The sequence below is a fragment of the Lissotriton helveticus genome, chromosome 5_1 (assembly GCF_964261635.1).
Source record: "Lissotriton helveticus chromosome 5_1, aLisHel1.1, whole genome shotgun sequence".
NCBI lineage: Eukaryota > Metazoa > Chordata > Amphibia > Caudata > Salamandridae > Lissotriton > Lissotriton helveticus.
This window is the reverse complement of record NC_136065.1, coordinates 2,077,562,870-2,077,581,404: the sequence shown is the minus strand read 5'-3', so window position 1 is coordinate 2,077,581,404 and position 18,535 is coordinate 2,077,562,870. Positions and strand designations below refer to the sequence as shown.

The following is an 18,535-nucleotide window of genomic DNA, read 5'->3' as shown; positions in this document are numbered from 1 at the left end:
CAGCTCAAGGTACACCAACGTAAGGCTGTCTGGAGGGCCATAGCAGCAAAGGTGCGAGCCCTGGGGGTATCAAACAGATGACACACACACTGTCACAAGAGGTGGGACGACATCAGCCGGCTGGCTAAGCAAGTGGCAGAGATGACCTTGGGGATGGTACCACGCACAGGGCGTGTGGCACGGCGCACCATGACTCCGCTGATGGGACGCATACTGGCAGTGACCTATCCAGACCTGGATGCACGTCTGAAGGGGCTTCAGCAGCAAGACAGAAATGGTGAGTATCCGGGGAGGGAGAGTTTGTCTGGGAGTGGATGCATGTGTAGAGTGCCTGTGGCAGCGGTGACACATGTGATGTGCGTGTGCTGCCATGCTGTGATATGTGATGTGAGTGGCAACTGTGATGTGTGTCTGTATGAGGCATTGGCCCACCATGGCCTTACTGTGCAGCTCCTGCCTGCAGTTTTCAGTCCTTGACAGATATTTTGTTGTCCACATGGTCACTCTTCTTTGTGATGGTGGGTGTAGTCCCTATTCTGCCGTACAGCTGTGTCCACTTAATGAGTGTGACACCATGTCTGTCTACTTTGCATGCACCTTCATGATAGTGGCCCACACATCTGACGACAATGTGAACCCAGATTGGCACATGGTGATTGTAATGGCCTATTTGACAATATGGCATGTGTAGACAATACAGGTGTGTGTATTCACCTCTGGATCCCTTTTGGTCTGTAAGTGGTGATGTTTGTTGTGGCTACATCATGTCCTTGGGGCAGGTCAATGTGGGCTGGGGGAACACCATCCATGGGCAGGGTGTAGTGCTGTGTGTCATCGACATTGGTCCACTCCTGCCTGTTTGTCCGCATGACAGGCACTGTTGTGGTCTATATGGTGTGTAGCTGCACAGTGATTGGAGGGTGTGGTGGTTACCATGTAGCTCTAGGCCTCTCATGTGCTGCATTGATCTGATATCGTGTGACCAGACAATGACACTTAGACAACCATGTTTCTGTCACTAATGCAGATTTGCAAGACACCACGGCGGAACATGATCCTGAAAGTGGTGGCGAGACCAGCACGACAGCGGCAGCAGAGCAAAGTGAGATGGAGCCAAGTGACACTGACCACACCAGCGCTACTGAGGGTGACAGGAGTATGCATGAGGAATCTGTGGCTGAGACACAGAGTACAAATGTGAATAAATTACCCAGGCAAATTTTTGAAACAACTAGCACATGAAAAGTACCTCAAACCATATTAAAAAATGAAAAAACACTATTACATGTACATATCAAGATACAAATTTAATAACATGATGTTCATTTAAAACTGATACATAATTTTACACAAAAGATGAAACGATTTATAGCATTCAAACATATGCATATTTTCAATCATATAAAATAGTTCATGAGTATAAAAGATTAGATGGTTCCTTGTTTTTTGTCTACGCGTTTCGACACTTATGTGTCTTCCTCAGGACTGTACCATCACACTGTAAAAAGATTTTTAAAAAGATAATTTTACAATTTTGTTTTGATATGTACATAAACAACTAGTACCATTGCTTTACTATCATGTGCTTAAGGTTGGTTATCTTCATGACTAATAATGCCGCTTTACACATTATGACATTATAATGAAGCTGCTAATAAACTGCATTTGATACTTATTTGATAATTATTCCGTAGATCATGTTTTTTTCAAAACAGAAACATGCTGTTCGTTGCATTCTCATAACAACTTTTTATGTATGATTAGAGCATCTACTATAACAGAATAAAGATCAATAAAGAGAGGAGACGGATGCACAGAGTTAAGGCCTAATTTAAATAGAGAACAGAATAAATGAGAAGGAAAGTGAGTGTGTGGCCCATATTTAACATATTTAGAAAGCTACATTTGTATTTTATACTATACTTATGAAGAGGGGCTTACCTATTATAAGCAAAGAACTGGATTGATACGAAAAAGTTTAGAACCAATATGCCATCTAGGTCAGCTAAAACATTAGTGAACGTCGAGCCTGCATGATAAATGCAATATATTTTTGATTAGTATATATCATATAATTAAGTGGATAGCAACACCACAGAATGAGAGGTGTGCTTACCTGATTATGGCCTGATGCTTGGATTGATGAAATATTCTCATAGATAGACTACTAGATGTGGTTCGCTACTTCATATCACAACTCAGGGTCACTGTAGCACAGTTTGTAAAGAAAACACTGGGGATGGATAGAAAAGATCCAGTTATTTAAGCGATAGTGTCATGCTTGTTAAGTTCTATACTATGCTTGTACTAGAAAACACAAGGGCTATTACCTATTTGCTCATCTATTTGCTAATCTATTGCTTGAATCCTATTTCAGATGTGCATTATTTATTTATTATATTTCTAGTCCTATGTTTATAGGTATTCCTAGTTATCATCCATTTATCTATACAGATTATTACGTTTACATTGGCCAGACACTAAAACGATATATGGCCTTTTAGCTTAATTGGGTTTACTCTGTAAATTACCTATTGTTAAAAACACTGTCGTCCACGTATTCTATTCCATGTTATTTTCAAATAGTCTTTCGCACTTCAAAGGAATGCTTCAGCGGTAACTGCGAGCAGTTACAGCGGTTGGGCGGTTCCTGCAGTCGGGAGACAGCAAAGTAACACTAGCGTTACCTTTTGCCTTTACTGTGGAAAACTGTGCAGCATTCAGTCACAGCTCTTCATTTTATGGCTCTCACCTGTGTTAGTTCAATGCGAAATGGACCGTGCAGCAACGGCGCTTTCGTGATTTCCGACTTTTCGACAGAAAGTTTGTTTGCGGGTTTCCCGTGGTTGGGCGGTTCCTGCAGTCGGGAAACAGCAAAGTAACACTAGCGTTATCTTTTGCCTCTACTATAGAAGACTGTGCGGCATTCAGTCTCAGCTCTTCGTTATGTGGCTCTCACCTGTATTAATTCAATGCGGAACGGACCGTGCAGCAACGGCGCTTTCGTGATTTCCTGCTTTTCGACAAAGAGTTTGTTTACGGGATTCCCGTTGGTTTTTATATTGAGGTGGATAATTGGTCCGTCACAAGGGTGCATATTTCTTAAAGGAACATGGTCCTTTATTCAGTAGGTGTTCCGGTGTCTCTGATCTTCCATATATGCTTTGTTACAGGTTTAATTTCATAATATGGCATTTATCCATGGAAGATCATTGTTTAACCCATGGATAAACGTATCCAAATTAAAAATCCAAAACACCTCCCTTTTTTTCCTGATTTTGTCTCCACCATTTTTACAGGTCATATGGATCTTTTCTAGGATCCGCCAACGGATCTGGGATGGAGAATGTTGGAAATCAATGAAATGGGACACTAATGGCGCAGTCAGTTTGTTCGTTTTGATTGCAGATCTATGCTCTGTTAAGCGGACTTTCATGGTTCTTGCAGTTTCTCCTACATAGCCCAGGTTGCATGGGCAGAGTAAAAGATAAACTATGTTGGTGGTGTTACAAGTCCATAGCTCTTGGGCACGTATTACTACTTTATTGAACGTGAATGTTTCACCTGTTATAATGCCATCGCAGGACTGGCATGAGCCACATCTGGAGGTACCTTTGATGGCATTTTCTCCATTCAGAGATTTTTGTATAAAAGGGACATTGTTAGTAGTTCCACTAAAGCGAGATCTGACCACTATGTCTTTTAGATTTTTGTTACGTCGATGCGCAAACATAGGTTTTGATATTTTGGGTTGTGTTGGTTCCACATTTAATAGGTGCCAGTTCGAATTAATGATTTGCCTGACTGTTTCGTTTAAAGGGGAATGTTTTGTTATACAAACCAACTTTTGTTCTGTCTGTTGTTTGTTTGAATTTAGAAGAGCATCACGGTCAAAATATCGAGCTCGCTTGTATGCTTCTCGGATCAGCCGGTTAGGGTATCCGCGAGCAAGAAATTTCTCCTTCATTTTTTCAGCCTGATTATCATAATCTCTAATACTGGTGCAGTTTCTCCGCACTCTTAGAAACTGCGAGAAAGGTATTCCATCCTTTTGATTTCTCGGATGGTAGCTGCTAAAGTGGAGTAATGTATTCCTTGCTGTTGTCTTGGTGTATAGGTCAACTATTAGCTTGTTAGATTCATTCTTGATATATATATCAAGGAATTCCACTTTAACAGAGTCAATATGCGCAGTAAAGCGTAAGTTGCTGTCTGCCAAGTTAATCCATTCTAAGAATTGTTTGAGAGTCTGTTCACCATTGGTCCATATAAAAAATATATCGTCAATAAACCGGTACCAATGGGAAACAGACTCATAGAAAGGTGCCATCTCATTATGTATGTGGTGGTATTCAAACTTAGCCATGTATATATTTGCTATGGATGGGGCCATGGCTGCCCCCATACTGACGCCCTTTGTTTGTTGGTACATGTGTTCCCCAAATTGGAACACATTTTCTTCAAGTACCACTGATAGACAATTGAGAACAAAAAGTTTATCGCATGGAATCTTATGCATGTCAATAAACCAACTGGTTGCTTCTATAGCTCCTTTTTGGGGAATATTGCTATAGAGGGCTTCAACATCCAGTGTAACTAGTAGATCTTTTCTGTTGTCAAAGGGTAGATGTTCAACCTTAGCGACGATTGCTCCAGTATATTTTATGTAGGAGGGAGCGAACTGGATGTATGGCCTTAAAATATTGTCTAAGTATTTTGATAGTGCTTCAGTGGGGGTGCCAATCGTCGAGACAATTGGACGGTAGGGTGGGTTTTCTACATTTTTATGCATTTTGGGCGTCCCATATATACAGGCTATCTTCCTTTCTGATTTGTTCAAATACTCATGCTCTTTTTTGGTGATAATGTTATTATTCAGAGCTTGTGTTGTTAATTTTTGAATGGATTTAATTACTCTTTCTGTGGGATTTTTTGTGACTTTCTTGTAGAAAATGGGGTCATTCAACATCACAAGCATATTTGCTTCATAGTTGATGGAATCAATCAAAACTATTCCTCCTCCCTTATCGCTACTTTTGATTGTGATTGATTTGTTATTTTTTTAATTTTGGAGAGCTGTGTGCTCATCTTTTGTGATGTTGTATGTTGGCTTAGGTACATATCGAAGGGCAAATTTTAGTTTGTTGATAACCACTTTTTCAAATATGGCCATTTCAGGGCCAAGCTGATCTAAGGAGGGAGTAAAGGTAGAAGGTAAGGATACGATGTTATTGGAGCCCGTATCTATCTGTATTTCTTCTTTGTTTGCAAAAAACTTCTGTAATCTAACTTTTCTAAAAAAAGAGTGTATATCCTGGTATAATTCAAATAAGTTGACACTAGAGTGGGGTACAAATGAAAGGCCTTTTGTTAGAATAGATACATCTGATTCCGAGAGAACATAATTTGAAAGATTAAAAATGGGTATTATTGCCATTGTCTCTGGTATTGTTTGTTGCGGGTCTCTAGATATTGTTGAGGCTCCGCAGGGTATTGATGAGGTTGATGGGATTGATAGTGGCCTCTCGATTGGGGTTGAAATCGTACTCGTTGTCGCCCTCGTTTCGCTCCGCGGTACCCCAAAAAAGGTTGGCGCTGGTTTCTGCGACCATTGTTTGGATTATATGGGCCATCTTCATGATTGTTAGAATCACCATCTGACTCTGGATCAGAAGAGTCTGAAAAGGTGCTGACCTTAGGTTGATTGTAATTACTACCTCCTTGTTGGTAGTCCCCTTTGTAGAACCCTTCACCCAAGTATGGATAGGTTCGTTCTATAGTGTAGTATCTTTTATCCTTAGAGAATTTATCTTGTTTTCTATTCGTAAGATATTCTGAGAATGATACAATATCCTTTTTTAGAGCCTCCAATTGCTTCTCTGCTTCTTCTAAGGTAGTTGATCTCTTTATCTTTTCCTCCAGTTCCTCTATCTCTTTTTTTATTTCTGTAGCTAGTTCTTTAGAGGTCGCTATGATAAGGATCATGAGATCACGCGAACACCTGCTCGCGATCATACTCCATTTGTGGAGGAAAGCTTTATCATCCACAAATAATCCTGGGATATTCCTAATTTTGAGGCCTAATGGAATAATGCCTGCTTTTAAATAATTCAACATGAACTCGCCATGTGCTTCTATTCTTACTAGTTACTTTTTCAAATTAGATAATTTCCCTATATCGCTATTATTGTGAACGGCAGGAGCTACGCTCTGATTATGTGGTGTTGTGATCCCAACTAATGTGGCAAAATCCTCATCCGAAAACCCAAATGTTTCCATTTGGGCCATGATCTATTGTCAGTGTAGGGTATGTGGAAAGGATTTATAGAACAGAGAAAAGTAAAGTCCTATTGAGATAAGGAAAGATACTACCTTATAACATACATCTATTCAATGCATACATTTTTGTTTACAGAGATATATAGCAGCCACTGAAATTTTATAACGACATATATATTAATACATCAAATCGTAGGCCCCACACGGATAACCGTGGGTATAAATATGAGAAATACAACAAGGACCCCCTGATACGGATTGGTTTCCTGGGTCAGGGCAAAGAACAAATGTGAATAAATTACCCAGGCAAATTTTTGAAACAACTAGCACATGAAAAGTACCTCAAACCATATTAAAAAATGAAAAAACACTATTACATGTACATATCAAGATACAAATTTAATAACATGATGTTCATTTAAAACTGATACATAATTTTACACAAAAGATGAAACGATTTATAGCATTCAAACATATGCATATTTTCAATCATATAAAATAGTTCATGAGTATAAAAGATTAGATGGTTCCTTGTTTTTTGTCTACGCGTTTCGACACTTATGTGTCTTCCTCAGGACTGTAGCATCACACTGTAAAAAGATTTTTAAAAAGATAATTTTACAATTTTGTTTTGATATGTACATAAACAACTAGTACCATTGCTTTACTATCATGTGCTTAAGGTTGGTTATCTTCATGACTAATAATGCCGCTTTACACATTATGACATTATAATGAAGCTGCTAATAAACTGCATTTGATACTTATTTGATAATTATTCCGTAGATCATGTTTTTTTCAAAACAGAAACATGCTGTTCATTGCATTCTCATAACAACTTTTTATGTATGATTAGAGCATCTACTATAACAGAATAAAGATCAATAAAGAGAGGAGACGGATGCACAGAGTTAAGGCCTAATTTAAATAGAGAACAGAATAAGTGAGAAGGAAAGTGAGTGTGTGGCCCAGATTTAACATATTTAGAAAGCTACATTTGTATTTTATACTATACTTATGAAGATGGGCTTACCTATTATAAGCAAAGAACTGGATTGATACGAAAAAGTTTAGAACCAATATGCCATCTAGGTCAGCTAAAACATTAGTGAACGTCGAGCCTGCATGATAAATGCAATATATTTTTTATTAGTATATATCATATAATTAAGTGGATAGCAACACCACAGAATGAGAGGTGTGCTTACCTGATTATGGCCTGATGCTTGGATTGATGAAATATTCTCATAGATAGACTACTAGATGTGGTTCGCTACTTCATATCACAACTCAGGGTCACTGTAGCACAGTTTGTAAAGAAAACACTGGGGATGGATAGAAAAGATCCAGTTATTTAAGCGATAGTGTCATGCTTGTTAAGTTCTATACTATGCTTGTACTAGAAAACACAAGGGCTATTACCTATTTGCTCATCTATTTGCTAATCTATTGCTTGAATCCTATTTCAGATGTGCATTATTTATTTATTATACTTCTAGTCCTATGTTTATAGGTATTCCTAGTTATCATCCATTTATCTATACAGATTATTACGTTTACATTGGCCAGACACTAAAACGATATATGGCCTTTTAGCTTAATTGGGTTTACTCTGTAAATTACCTATTGTTAAAAACACTGTCGTCCACGTATTCTATTCCATGTTATTTTCAAATAGTCTTTCGCACTTCAAAGGAATGCTTCAGCGGTAACTGCGAGCAGTTACAGCGGTTGGGCGGTTCCTGCAGTCGGGAGACAGCAAAGTAACACTAGCGTTACCTTTTGCCTTTACTGTGGAAAACTGTGCAGCATTCAGTCACAGCTCTTCATTTTATGGCTCTCACCTGTGTTAGTTCAATGCGAAATGGACCGTGCAGCAACGGCGCTTTCGTGATTTCTGACTTTTCGACAGAAAGTTTGTTTGCGGGTTTCCCGTGGTTGGGCGGTTCCTGCAGTCGAGAAACAGCAAAGTAACACTAGCGTTATCTTTTGCCTCTACTATAGAAGACTGTGCGGCATTCAGTCACAGCTCTTCGTTATGTGGCTCTCACCTGTATTAATTCAATACACAGAGTACCACTTCATCTGAGGGCAAGGGGGATGCGTCACTGTTAGCAGCCACAGGAGATGGGGAGTCTGCTGCTGCATCAGACTACCAGCGGCCACTGCCCACCCTCCCATCCACTTCCTCTGGGGCTGCCTGTATCCGTGTCACTAAGAGGGGACGTGTGACATTCACACATGGCACCGCTGCACCTGCACCTGTCCCCCCTGCTGCCCTCAGTGCAGAGTGCGTAGATCTCCTGCGGCAACTTTGCGTGGGCCAGACCGCCCTGCTCAATGCCTTCAGTGCACACGATAACAAATTAGGCCAGGTTCTGGCATTCATGGAGGGCATACACTCTGACGTGGGTGGCCTACATTGTACACTCCTGTCATTGTCAGGTACAGTGACGTCAGCCCTCCAACAGGCACATGCCCCCTTTGCAGCTCAGGTGCCTGTGACGTCCACCCAGTCCGTGGCCACATCAGATGACAGTGAGCACTTGGGACATACATCAACTAAACGATACAACACTAGGAGCACAGGTCAGACCCAAAGCAAACAATCCCATCCACAGACTCCATCCCCAAAGAAGAGCAGGGCCCCCCAATATGCACAGACAAGGTGAAGTCACAGAAGAGCAAGACCAGAAGAGCATTGTGTCAGACACCAGGCTCACATGCTGCAGAGGCATCACCAGAAATTGACTCAGCTATGCCCACAGAGGATGTGTGGGATGTCATGGCTACACCTGGGGAGAGCACAGGGACACAACCACCTACCACATCAACCCCAGAACAAAGTACATTGAGGCAGGTGGAGGGAAGCCCTGTTGTGACCAGCCCAGTCATTGTGGCAGAGGAGACCCCTGTTGTGACCAGCCCAGTCATTGTGGCAAAGGAGGGCAGTGTTGTGTTCAGGCCAGTGACTCAGGTAGAGGAGGGCAGTGTTGTGGCCATCCCTGGCAAGAAGGGACAGGAGGGCACTGTAGACACCACCCCTGGGGTAAGTGGGAAGGTGGTCACTGTGGGGGGTACACCTTCCAGAGAGGGTAAGGTGGTCCGGAGGCCTAGCCAGCCCAAGCGTACTGCAGGATCAAGCACTTCTCCAAAGGGAGTGCCAGTGTCTGCCCCTGATGTGGGACAGTTGGGGGGTGCGCCGGTGGTGTCAACGCCACTTCCCATCAACCCCATGACAGGGAAGCAAATTCATATTCCGAAGAAGTGGAAGGGCACCCCTCCAACCTCTCCCACCCACACTGTGTCAAGGGCGTGCATGACTCCACCTCCACGTGCCACGATGCCACCTGGTCCGCACAGCCCTCCACCTTGCAGGCCCTCTGTTATAGCCACATCACATGTCCCTCTGTCACACCAGTCAAGTGGACCTGCAGTCCCTGACACACAGCCAGGTCCCACTCCACATGACAGCCAGGAGTGAGTTGTCAACACCCTCAGACGCCTGTGCCACACAGAGGTGTGCTACTCTAGACTATTGTTAGCGATCTGGGTGTGTTCCTGTGCCTGTTGCTCTGATGTACTCTGCCCTGCCAAGGACTCTGGGCCTGTTGCTCTGATGTACTCTGCTCTGCCAAGGACTCTGGGCCTGTTGCTCTGATGTACTCTGCCCTGCTCTGCCAAGGACTCTGGGCCTGTTGCTCTGATGTACTCTGCCCTGCTCTGCCAAGGACTCTGGGCCTGTTGCTCTGATGTACTCTGCCCTGCCAAGGACTCTGGGCCTGTTGCTCTGATGTACTCTGCTCTGCCAAGGACTCTGGGCCTGTTGCTCTGATGTACTCTGCCCTGCTCTGCCAAGGACTCTGGGCCTGTTGCTCTGATGTACTCTGCCCTGCTCTGCCAAGGACTCTGGGCCTGTTGCTCTGATGTACTCTGCCCTGCTCTGCCAAGGACTCTGGGCCTGTTGCTCTGATGTACTCTGCCCTGCCAAGGACTCTGGGCCTGTTGCTCTGATGTACTCTGCCCTGCTCTACCAAGGACTCTGGGCCTGTTGCTCTGATGTACTCTGCCCTGCTCTGCCAAGGACTCTGGGCCTGTTGCTCTGATGTACTCTGCCCTGCTCTGCCAAGGACTCTGGGCCTGTTGCTCTGATGTACTCTGCCCTGCCAAGGACTCTGGGCCTGTTGCTCTGATGTACTCTGCTCTGCCAAGGACTCTGGGCCTGTTGCTCTGATGTACTCTGCCCTGCTCTGCCAAGGACTCTGGGCCTGTTGCTCTGATGTACTCTGCCCTGCTCTGCCAAGGACTCTGGGCCTGTTGCTCTGATGTACTCTGCCCTGCTCTGCCAAGGACTCTGGGCCTGTTGCTCTGATGTACTCTGCTCTGCCAAGGACTCTGGACCTGTTGCTCTGATGTACTCTGCTCTGCCAAGGACTCTGCACTTCCCGATTGTGTTTGACCAGTGCATAGTCTGTGCCATTTGTACATGATTTTGTGACTTGCTGGTGTCTACTAATGTTGTGTAGCTACATCTGTGCAATATGTGAATAAATAAGTTACTTATGGTGTGTTTTCTCTGTCTCCTTACTGATTAAAGTACTTTTCTTGTTTGCATATGCTTGACTGAGTACCATGCTCTATTTTGTAACTCACCATTGCAAGGGTCTATGTGGCCATATGATTATTAGACAGGGGGGACAGGGTCTTCAGTCCATTCTGGCCCTGCTGATGTTGTACTCTGTGATGGCTATTTTACAGGCCATGCAGTTTTCGTGTTGGTGAATTGCTATTGCTGCATACACTGTTCACAGGTCACCTTGGGGGACACTGGCAGCACAGGGTGTGCAGCTGTGCTGTGGTTTAGTCGATGTCTATGATGTGATGAGGTGTGTGTGTTTTCCTTTCTGTGTGCCCAGGCGTGTATGTGTATGGTCGTCTTGTGTTGGCCCTTAGTCCTGGTGGCATGGCTTACATGGCATGTGTGGTGATGAGTGTGGCAGAGGTGTGCAGTGTGAAGGGCGTTAGTTTGTAGTGTATGTATGTGTGCCCCTGTATGGTGTGAGACACACATGTGGCAGCCAGGAGTTGTATGCCTGTTGTTTGTTTTGTCTTGCCCTGTGTGGATGATTGTATGCAATTGTGTGGGCTGTGGGGAGTGCACTGGTGTTGTGTGTTTGTTGTCAGCCAATCCTGCAGTGCCTGTGTCCCTGGTTGTGTGTCGCAGTGTGTGTGTATTGTGCTTGTTGTTACAGTGCTTGTTGGTGTGCATGGGGGTGCACGGGATAGGCACCTGGCCTGTGACTAGCTCGGGTGGGGTGCAGTGTTGGTCGGGGTGGTGTGTCACTGTGATGTTTGGGACCTGGCCATGCCTTGGTGTTGCCCTGCCTTCTGCATAGTGCGCATGTGTTGACCGCGGCGGTGACGTGTCTGTGACCGTGTCGTTGCTGCAGGTTGGCGGACGTTGTGTGTTCCGGATGCCGTGGGGTGCCTTGTTGTGAGGTGGGTGATGTGTGGGTGCCCATGTGAATGTGTTGTGCCCCCCAGCAGGATGCCAGTGTTTTGTTTGGGCCCTGTGTCGGCATGTGTGTTGTGTGGTGCATATGTGTAGTGGCGTACCTGCGACGGCGTCCGCGGCGGCCCATCTGGCGATAGTGTTGCAGCAGGTACATGACCGGATGCATGTGGAGGGCTGGGTCCATTGGGTTCATGTCGGGTCTCGGCGTTCGTGCTCCGCTGTCAACTTTCCGCCGGCTTCAGCTGTGCGGTGTCTCCGCTGCCGTGCGTCTGCTTGTTTGGGCCATCCTAATTTGTCGAGCGGGGCGGACGTCATCGGCCGCGGCGGAGGGTCTCGATTGGCTCCAGCCGCCGCGGTGGCGGGCGCACATTGATGGCGGAGCGCGGCGCTCCGCGGCGGACGGGAAATGACCTGTGTTTACCTATCCTAATGTGGCGGACGTGAGTTCCGCTGCTCGCGGGCGGAAAAAGCTGTTTTTCCGCTCCGCCATCGCCGCGGTAGTGCCACCGCCCGACATCCTAATGGACCCCTAAATTTGAAAATATGAAAGCATTGTATGACAGAGAGATACAGAATATTATGAACATTGACATAGATTGACAAGTTGACGAGGCATGTTCAAAGGAAGGACTGTTAAATATTAGAATGCAATGTGAACATTACCGGTGCCATCTTGTCCCACTTAGGCCTCTGCGAGCTCGTAAGCGGCAGCCATTTAAGACACTGTGGCCTTTCCGTAACATTGACGATCGTCTGCACGTCTCCCCGACCTCGTAATCATCCCCCCACGCACTGGCAGCCCCCAAGCACACATGCTAGAGTCATAAAGCATCCTCAGCGCGACCCTGTCCCGGAGCCACTTCCCGTGCCGAACCCACATGCCCTTTCATCCCTCGCGCACGAACAGGCCCTTCGATAATGTCCTCCCCTGCACCTGGCTGTTCGATCCGATCCCAGGCCATAACCAACCCCTGCAGATACAGTTTATTGCCCCCGTACAGTAAGATCTCGCCTCCCATCAAAGGGGCCAGAATTCATCAATGACACAACCCGATGAGATCCGACCGATTGCGCGTGTTTCAGCTCCCGCCGGAATGCCTAGCTGCGCGATAGCAATCACCTACTGAGACCGGGGTGGGGGACAGTACTGTTGATATGTGTGGGAACGGGCCTGAAGCGGGGATTCCAAAGATGGTTTACAATGCATCAAAGTAATGTCAGGAATTAGTTACACTGCAATAAAGAGTTAAGATCATGTACAAAAGGCCACAGAGATGCAGTTAGAGCACCTCGAGACGACACCCAGCTTGTCTGACCTGACGTGTTTTCCTTCGAAGAAATAAATCCGTTTCCTGCTTTCCAATTTCCAGCGCCTGCCTCTTTATTTGACAAATACCGAGTGAATTAGAGGCGACTAACGCCAAGCAGTGCTTGAGGATATCTGGGGGAAATCTGCTTGATGTATGACATTGTTCTGCATTCTGTCCATCAACTGTTGTTTTTGCATTTGTCGCCCGAGTGGGATGGGTATGCTCAGACGTGAATCCCATGCTCTCCACACCACTGGAGTCAAGCTATCCTGGCTGAAGACGGCTGATAGCCAGAAACCGGTCCAGGATGCTTGATTCCGGTCCAGGAAAGACATGGCTTGGCAGTTCGGGCTGGACTGTTCCCATGAGGCACAGGGTCAAGGCTGATTTGCATATGGCCATGTCTGAACTGGGGTGGTGTGGAGTGCAAAAAAACGATGGATTTAGGACCAGATCTCTGTACTGGGGTGAATGTATGACATTGTTCTGCATTCTGTCCATCAACTGTTGTTTTTGCAAGATTAGCTCAGCAGCGGGAGGGCAGAATCATGTCTGTGGTCGGCAGCAGCACCAGCTTGCTGTCAGACCCTGAAAGGCTGTTACCAGGAGTACAGGGGGTACCACAAGTGAGCCCCCCAGTACGAGATCATGCTTCCAACACTGGAAACAGTGTTGGGGTATGATTCGAACATGTTTGATAGCAAACTTGACCGGGTTCAGTGCACCCACTACATAGTTAAACATCTCGTAATGACTGATGTTCACTATATGTATAAAAATGGCTGACTGGACTTACAAAGCCCGAAGAATCAACTCCAGGCTTTGTAGGGGTGTTCTGCTCATGCAGGGGCACCCTCACACTCGTAACCAAGCACCCTGCCCTCAGGACTGAAGAATCTGCCATAGGGGTAACCTATAGGTTTTAAGTGCAGTGAGCCCAAACAGATATATCTGTTGTGAGGGATGCAAGCTCCTTTCACACAGACTGCAATGGCATGCTTGTAGTCACAGTTTAAGTGGACTCCCATGGGTGACACAATACATGCTGCAGCCTCTTAGAGACACTTGGTGTACCTATGCCCTGGGTACCTCAGTACCATATACTCAGTACTTATAAGGGTACACCAGTAACCAACTGTAGTGGTACCAAAGTACTTACTACAACTAATTTAGGGGAGAGAGCATAGATGCTGGGATCCTGATTAGCAGGAACCCAGCAGACTAAGTCAAAAACCTACTGACACCAGGCAAAAAGTGGGGGTAACAATGAACGCAGTTCCTACTTTTCTACAGTTAGCAACTTCGACTCCACCAGGGATCATAGCTGCCAACGTGAATAAAAATCTCATTGTGTGAGGAGCGTACGAAGCCTTGGAGGGGGCAGGTCCTCATGATTTAGGTGCTACCTAAAAGGCCCCCACCCTGCCCCAAGCCCCCTCTTCCAAAATAAAAAATAAAAAGCTTGCTAAGGCTGGTGCCAATGTCTTGGGGGGATTTTCACACCCCTTAATGGATGTCAGCAGTTCAAAAATCTGAATGAGAAAGGCACCCCCCTAAAAAGATACCTGTGCAGTTCTGGGAGTAAAGGGAATAAACAGTTACAAAATAGAAAGCCTCCCACTTGACCTATATTTCTTGACTACCAGCTACCTTCAATTTAGAGGCTCATCTCCTGTTACACTACATATCTCCAAACATTGTTTTTAATTCAAACTTCATTTATTTTCTTGTCATCTGGTTTAAAAGGTGAGCAACCTTTACAACGCAACTTTTACAACGCACTGCCATTACAACGAAACTTTTACAACGCAAATGGATTTACAACGCAAGATTTTACAACGCAAGTACCTTTACAACGCAAGTACTTTTACAACGCAATTATTATGTGTTATATGTAATATGTTTTATATTTTAATTTAAAAAATATTTTTTAAATATATTTATGAATTATTATTTTTATTGATTTTTAATTAGTAATACATTTATTTAATGATTAAATGTTAAAAGTAATCTTTTATATTAATATAATATTTTAATATTAATATTTTAAAAAAGAGAATTAATATTGTCAAAATTTTTGAAAGTTATTTTATTGTAATATATAATGTAAAGAATCAATAAATAATATTTAAAATAAAAAAAATATTAAATAAAATATATAATATACTAAGGTATTAAATCAGACAAATACTCTAGTATATTGAAAAAATAGTTTAGTATTAAATCAGACAAATACTCTAGTACAGTGTTTCCCAAACTGTGGTCCGCGGACCCCTAGGGGTCCGTGACACATTCCCAGGGGGTCCGTAAGCACAGTTTTAAAAGCCCAGAAATGTTTCTTGTATAATTAGCAGCCTTCCAGCAACAATAAAAGTGTCAAGAGAATGCCAGTGATTAATGTACCTGCTGGAGCTGAGGAGAGTTTTGTTCAGTGGCAGCTTTGATTGAACTAATGTAGCACAGAGGGTTAATGTGCTGTAGGCGTGGGAGAGGGGCAGGGGACACTCTCTATGCTGGGAACAGGTGCTGCAACAGGAACAGACTGACCAGTATACTTCTTTAGACTAGGTTTTATTTTTATGGTACGTCTGGTTCTGAATGTCAGTCTCTCTCTGGCAAACTCCAGCTTATCCGTGATGGTGGTGTCCTGGGGCTGGGTTGTCTTCCGGGGCTGTCTTCACTGGTGGGGTCCTGTGGCAGGGGTGTCTTCAGGGCTGTCTTCCCGGGTGCAGTGTCTCCGGAACCCAAGTAGAAAGAAGACCGACAGAGGGAGGCCGTTAGTCACTTATCTGATACTGTCTTACCCCAACGGGACCCAGTGTTTGTGAGGGAGCACCGGTGATATTTATATTGTCACGCGTGTTTGTGCGCAGGCCAGGGAGGAGTGATGTGAGGTAAGCGGGTAAAGGGAAGGGAGGGTAACGGGTATCGGGAAGGACACAGGGAAGGCACTCACAGGGGTTTTTACACTATGTACATGGGGCACTCTTCCTCCCCACCCAGGTCGCCCAACGCCGCCGTACCTGAGCAAGCCACACTCCTCCCTCGGGAGCATGGCACGGCGGATCACGGGGTCGTTGGCCTCCTGGCTCTCCTCCGCTCTCGGTCCTCCCGACTTCTCCGCCTTCTCCTTGTTTCGCCCTCGGACTCTCTTCGTCTTCTCCGTCTCTCGGTCCCGCGGTGACGTCACACGCCGCATACAGGGCTCCCCTTCTTTCATCCATACGGGTCCTCCTACGTCAGCCGGAGGCGTGGTCTCGCCGAAGTCATCGTACGCCCACTTAAAGGAGCCGGTATCATTTTCTTCGTCTGTTTACGGCTGTATTCCCCAGTCTTCCCTCGATGTGCCAGTCTGTGGGGAAGGAGGGGAATTATGGTCAGGGGTCCACCAGTCATCCCGGCCTCCCGTCCCGACCTCGTTACATGTGCCTACTGCAAAGAACGTGTATCATGCATCTTAAAAAGCAGTATTTTATGTGCATAAGTTCGTGGTTACGGCTTTTGTCACAGAAATTCTTTTGTTACTGTGCACTTCATAAGTGACAATCATAATCTAGCACAGCGACCTATAAACTGTCATCAAAGAGCTGCTTGCAAACTGCATGGTACCAGATATTAACTTATATTTTTCCCCAGTTATTCATTATCCTGATGCTGCTAAAAAGATTTATTTGGGTGGAAATGCATTTTTAATGTTAAAGTCAGTGCTAGCCACTGTGTTATGTTCTGAATCCCGAGTTTGTGCTTTTCCAGACTAAGCACTCTTTAAACATTTTATATATACACTGATTTACATATATGATTCAATGTGTCTATATGTGTGTGATGTAAAGTGCTCTGACATCCTACAATGGTATGAGAGATGCTATAAAACAAATGAAATACATGTGACAGAGGGGCTATTACTTCAATATAAAATACTAAGTGCCAGATGTACGATCTGTTTTTTTTATATGCGCGAACGGGTTCGCGAACCCGTTTATGCATGCAAAAACCTATTGAGCCATGTACATAGCCTATTTCACGAGTCGCAATTTGTTTGCGACTTGCTAAATAGGTTTTGAAACTTTCTGTTAGGAAGGGGCATTCCCTTCCAAATAGGGAGTCTCAATACCATGTACAAATGTTTTGCGGTCGCAAAACAGTTGCAATTACCACCTACTTCAAGTAGATGGTAATTGATTCGCAAATGGGAAGGGGACCCCAGGGGACCCCTCCCCCTTTGCAAATGCATGTAAAATTATTTTTTAAGGGCAGGCAGTGGTCTCAGGGACCTCTGTCTGCCCTTAGAAAATGAAACAAAAACGTTTAATTTTCTTTTTTATTTTAAATGCATGGTAGACAGGCTACGTTTTTTTAAAAACTGCTTTATTTAAAAGCAGTCCGAGACATGGTGGCCTGCAGAGCCCAGCAGGCCACCATCCCTGGGAGGGCTGGCATTCCCAATGGGCTCGCAAATTGCGAGAGGCTCATTAATATTAATGAACCTCGCAATTTGCGACCCCCATTGGGAATCGGAAACAGTGTTAAACACACTGTTGTACATTTCATTTAGCGACTCGCAATTTGCCACTCGCAATGTGTCGCCAATTGCGAGGCGCTAAATGATATGGTCGTACATCTGGCACCAAAATCCTTAGTACCTTGAGTATTTGTTTTGTGTGCACACGTGTGTATTTTTTTCGAATTACTGTTTTAATTTTGAAATTTAACTCATACAAATTGCTTGGGGGTCCCCGGCTTCCAGTGGTGACTCAATGGGGGTCCTCAGGAGTCAAAAGTTTGGGAACCACAGCTCTAGTATATTGAAAAAATACTTTAGTATAATTGAATAAAAGTAGAGTATTATATTTGAAAATTTGAAAATACTATTGTTATAAATCACAGGTAATATATTTAATTTATTGTTAATAATACTCAAGTTATTTAAATTAATACTTTAGTATTATAATTAATAAAATAGAGTATATCATTTTACAAAATTAATTTAATATTATTATAAAAAGAAAATATTATTATTGTTTAAAAAATTATTAAAAGTGATATTAATATTGTTTTAAAACTCAGGTAATACATTTAATGTAATGTTAGTACTACTGTAGTATATTGTAATGAATACTTTAGTATTAATTTAAAAAATATATAATTAATGTTTGCCATTTTTAAAACAGTGGATTTTTAAGATAATTAATATTATAAGAGTGTTTATTTATAAAATTATATTTATTAAAAACAGGATTTTAATTCTAAAATGTAGAGTTTAAACATTTTAATTTATTGCACAAAGTAATAAATTGATAAAATATTTGTTTAGTTTAGTAATTAAAAAATTTGTTGTGTAAAAATGTTAACTTATTATTAATGTGAGAGTATTTAAGTTTGGTTCAAGTTAAGGAAACAAATGTAGGATTAAGGTATTATTTAAATATTT

General features: G+C 43.7%; 1 protein-coding gene across 3 annotated transcripts in view; it reads right to left on the bottom strand.

The window, feature by feature from the left end:
* Window positions 1-1,281: 1,281 nt before the first annotated feature.
* LOC144756318 (uncharacterized) overlaps window positions 1,282-18,535 on the bottom strand; it is a 166,263-nt gene continuing 149,009 nt past the window's right edge. For 2 of the 3 annotated variants that reach the window (XM_078646016.1, XM_078646017.1), the window contains exon 6: window positions 1,282-6,869. In XM_078646016.1, the coding sequence (XP_078502142.1) occupies window positions 3,182-4,978 (1,797 nt within the window). In that variant the 5' untranslated portion in view covers window positions 4,979-6,869 and the 3' untranslated portion in view covers window positions 1,282-3,181. Of the gene's footprint in view, window positions 6,870-7,342; window positions 7,401-7,487; window positions 7,605-18,535 lie in introns of those variants that run through there. The other variant, XR_013595126.1, reaches the window with a different exon arrangement.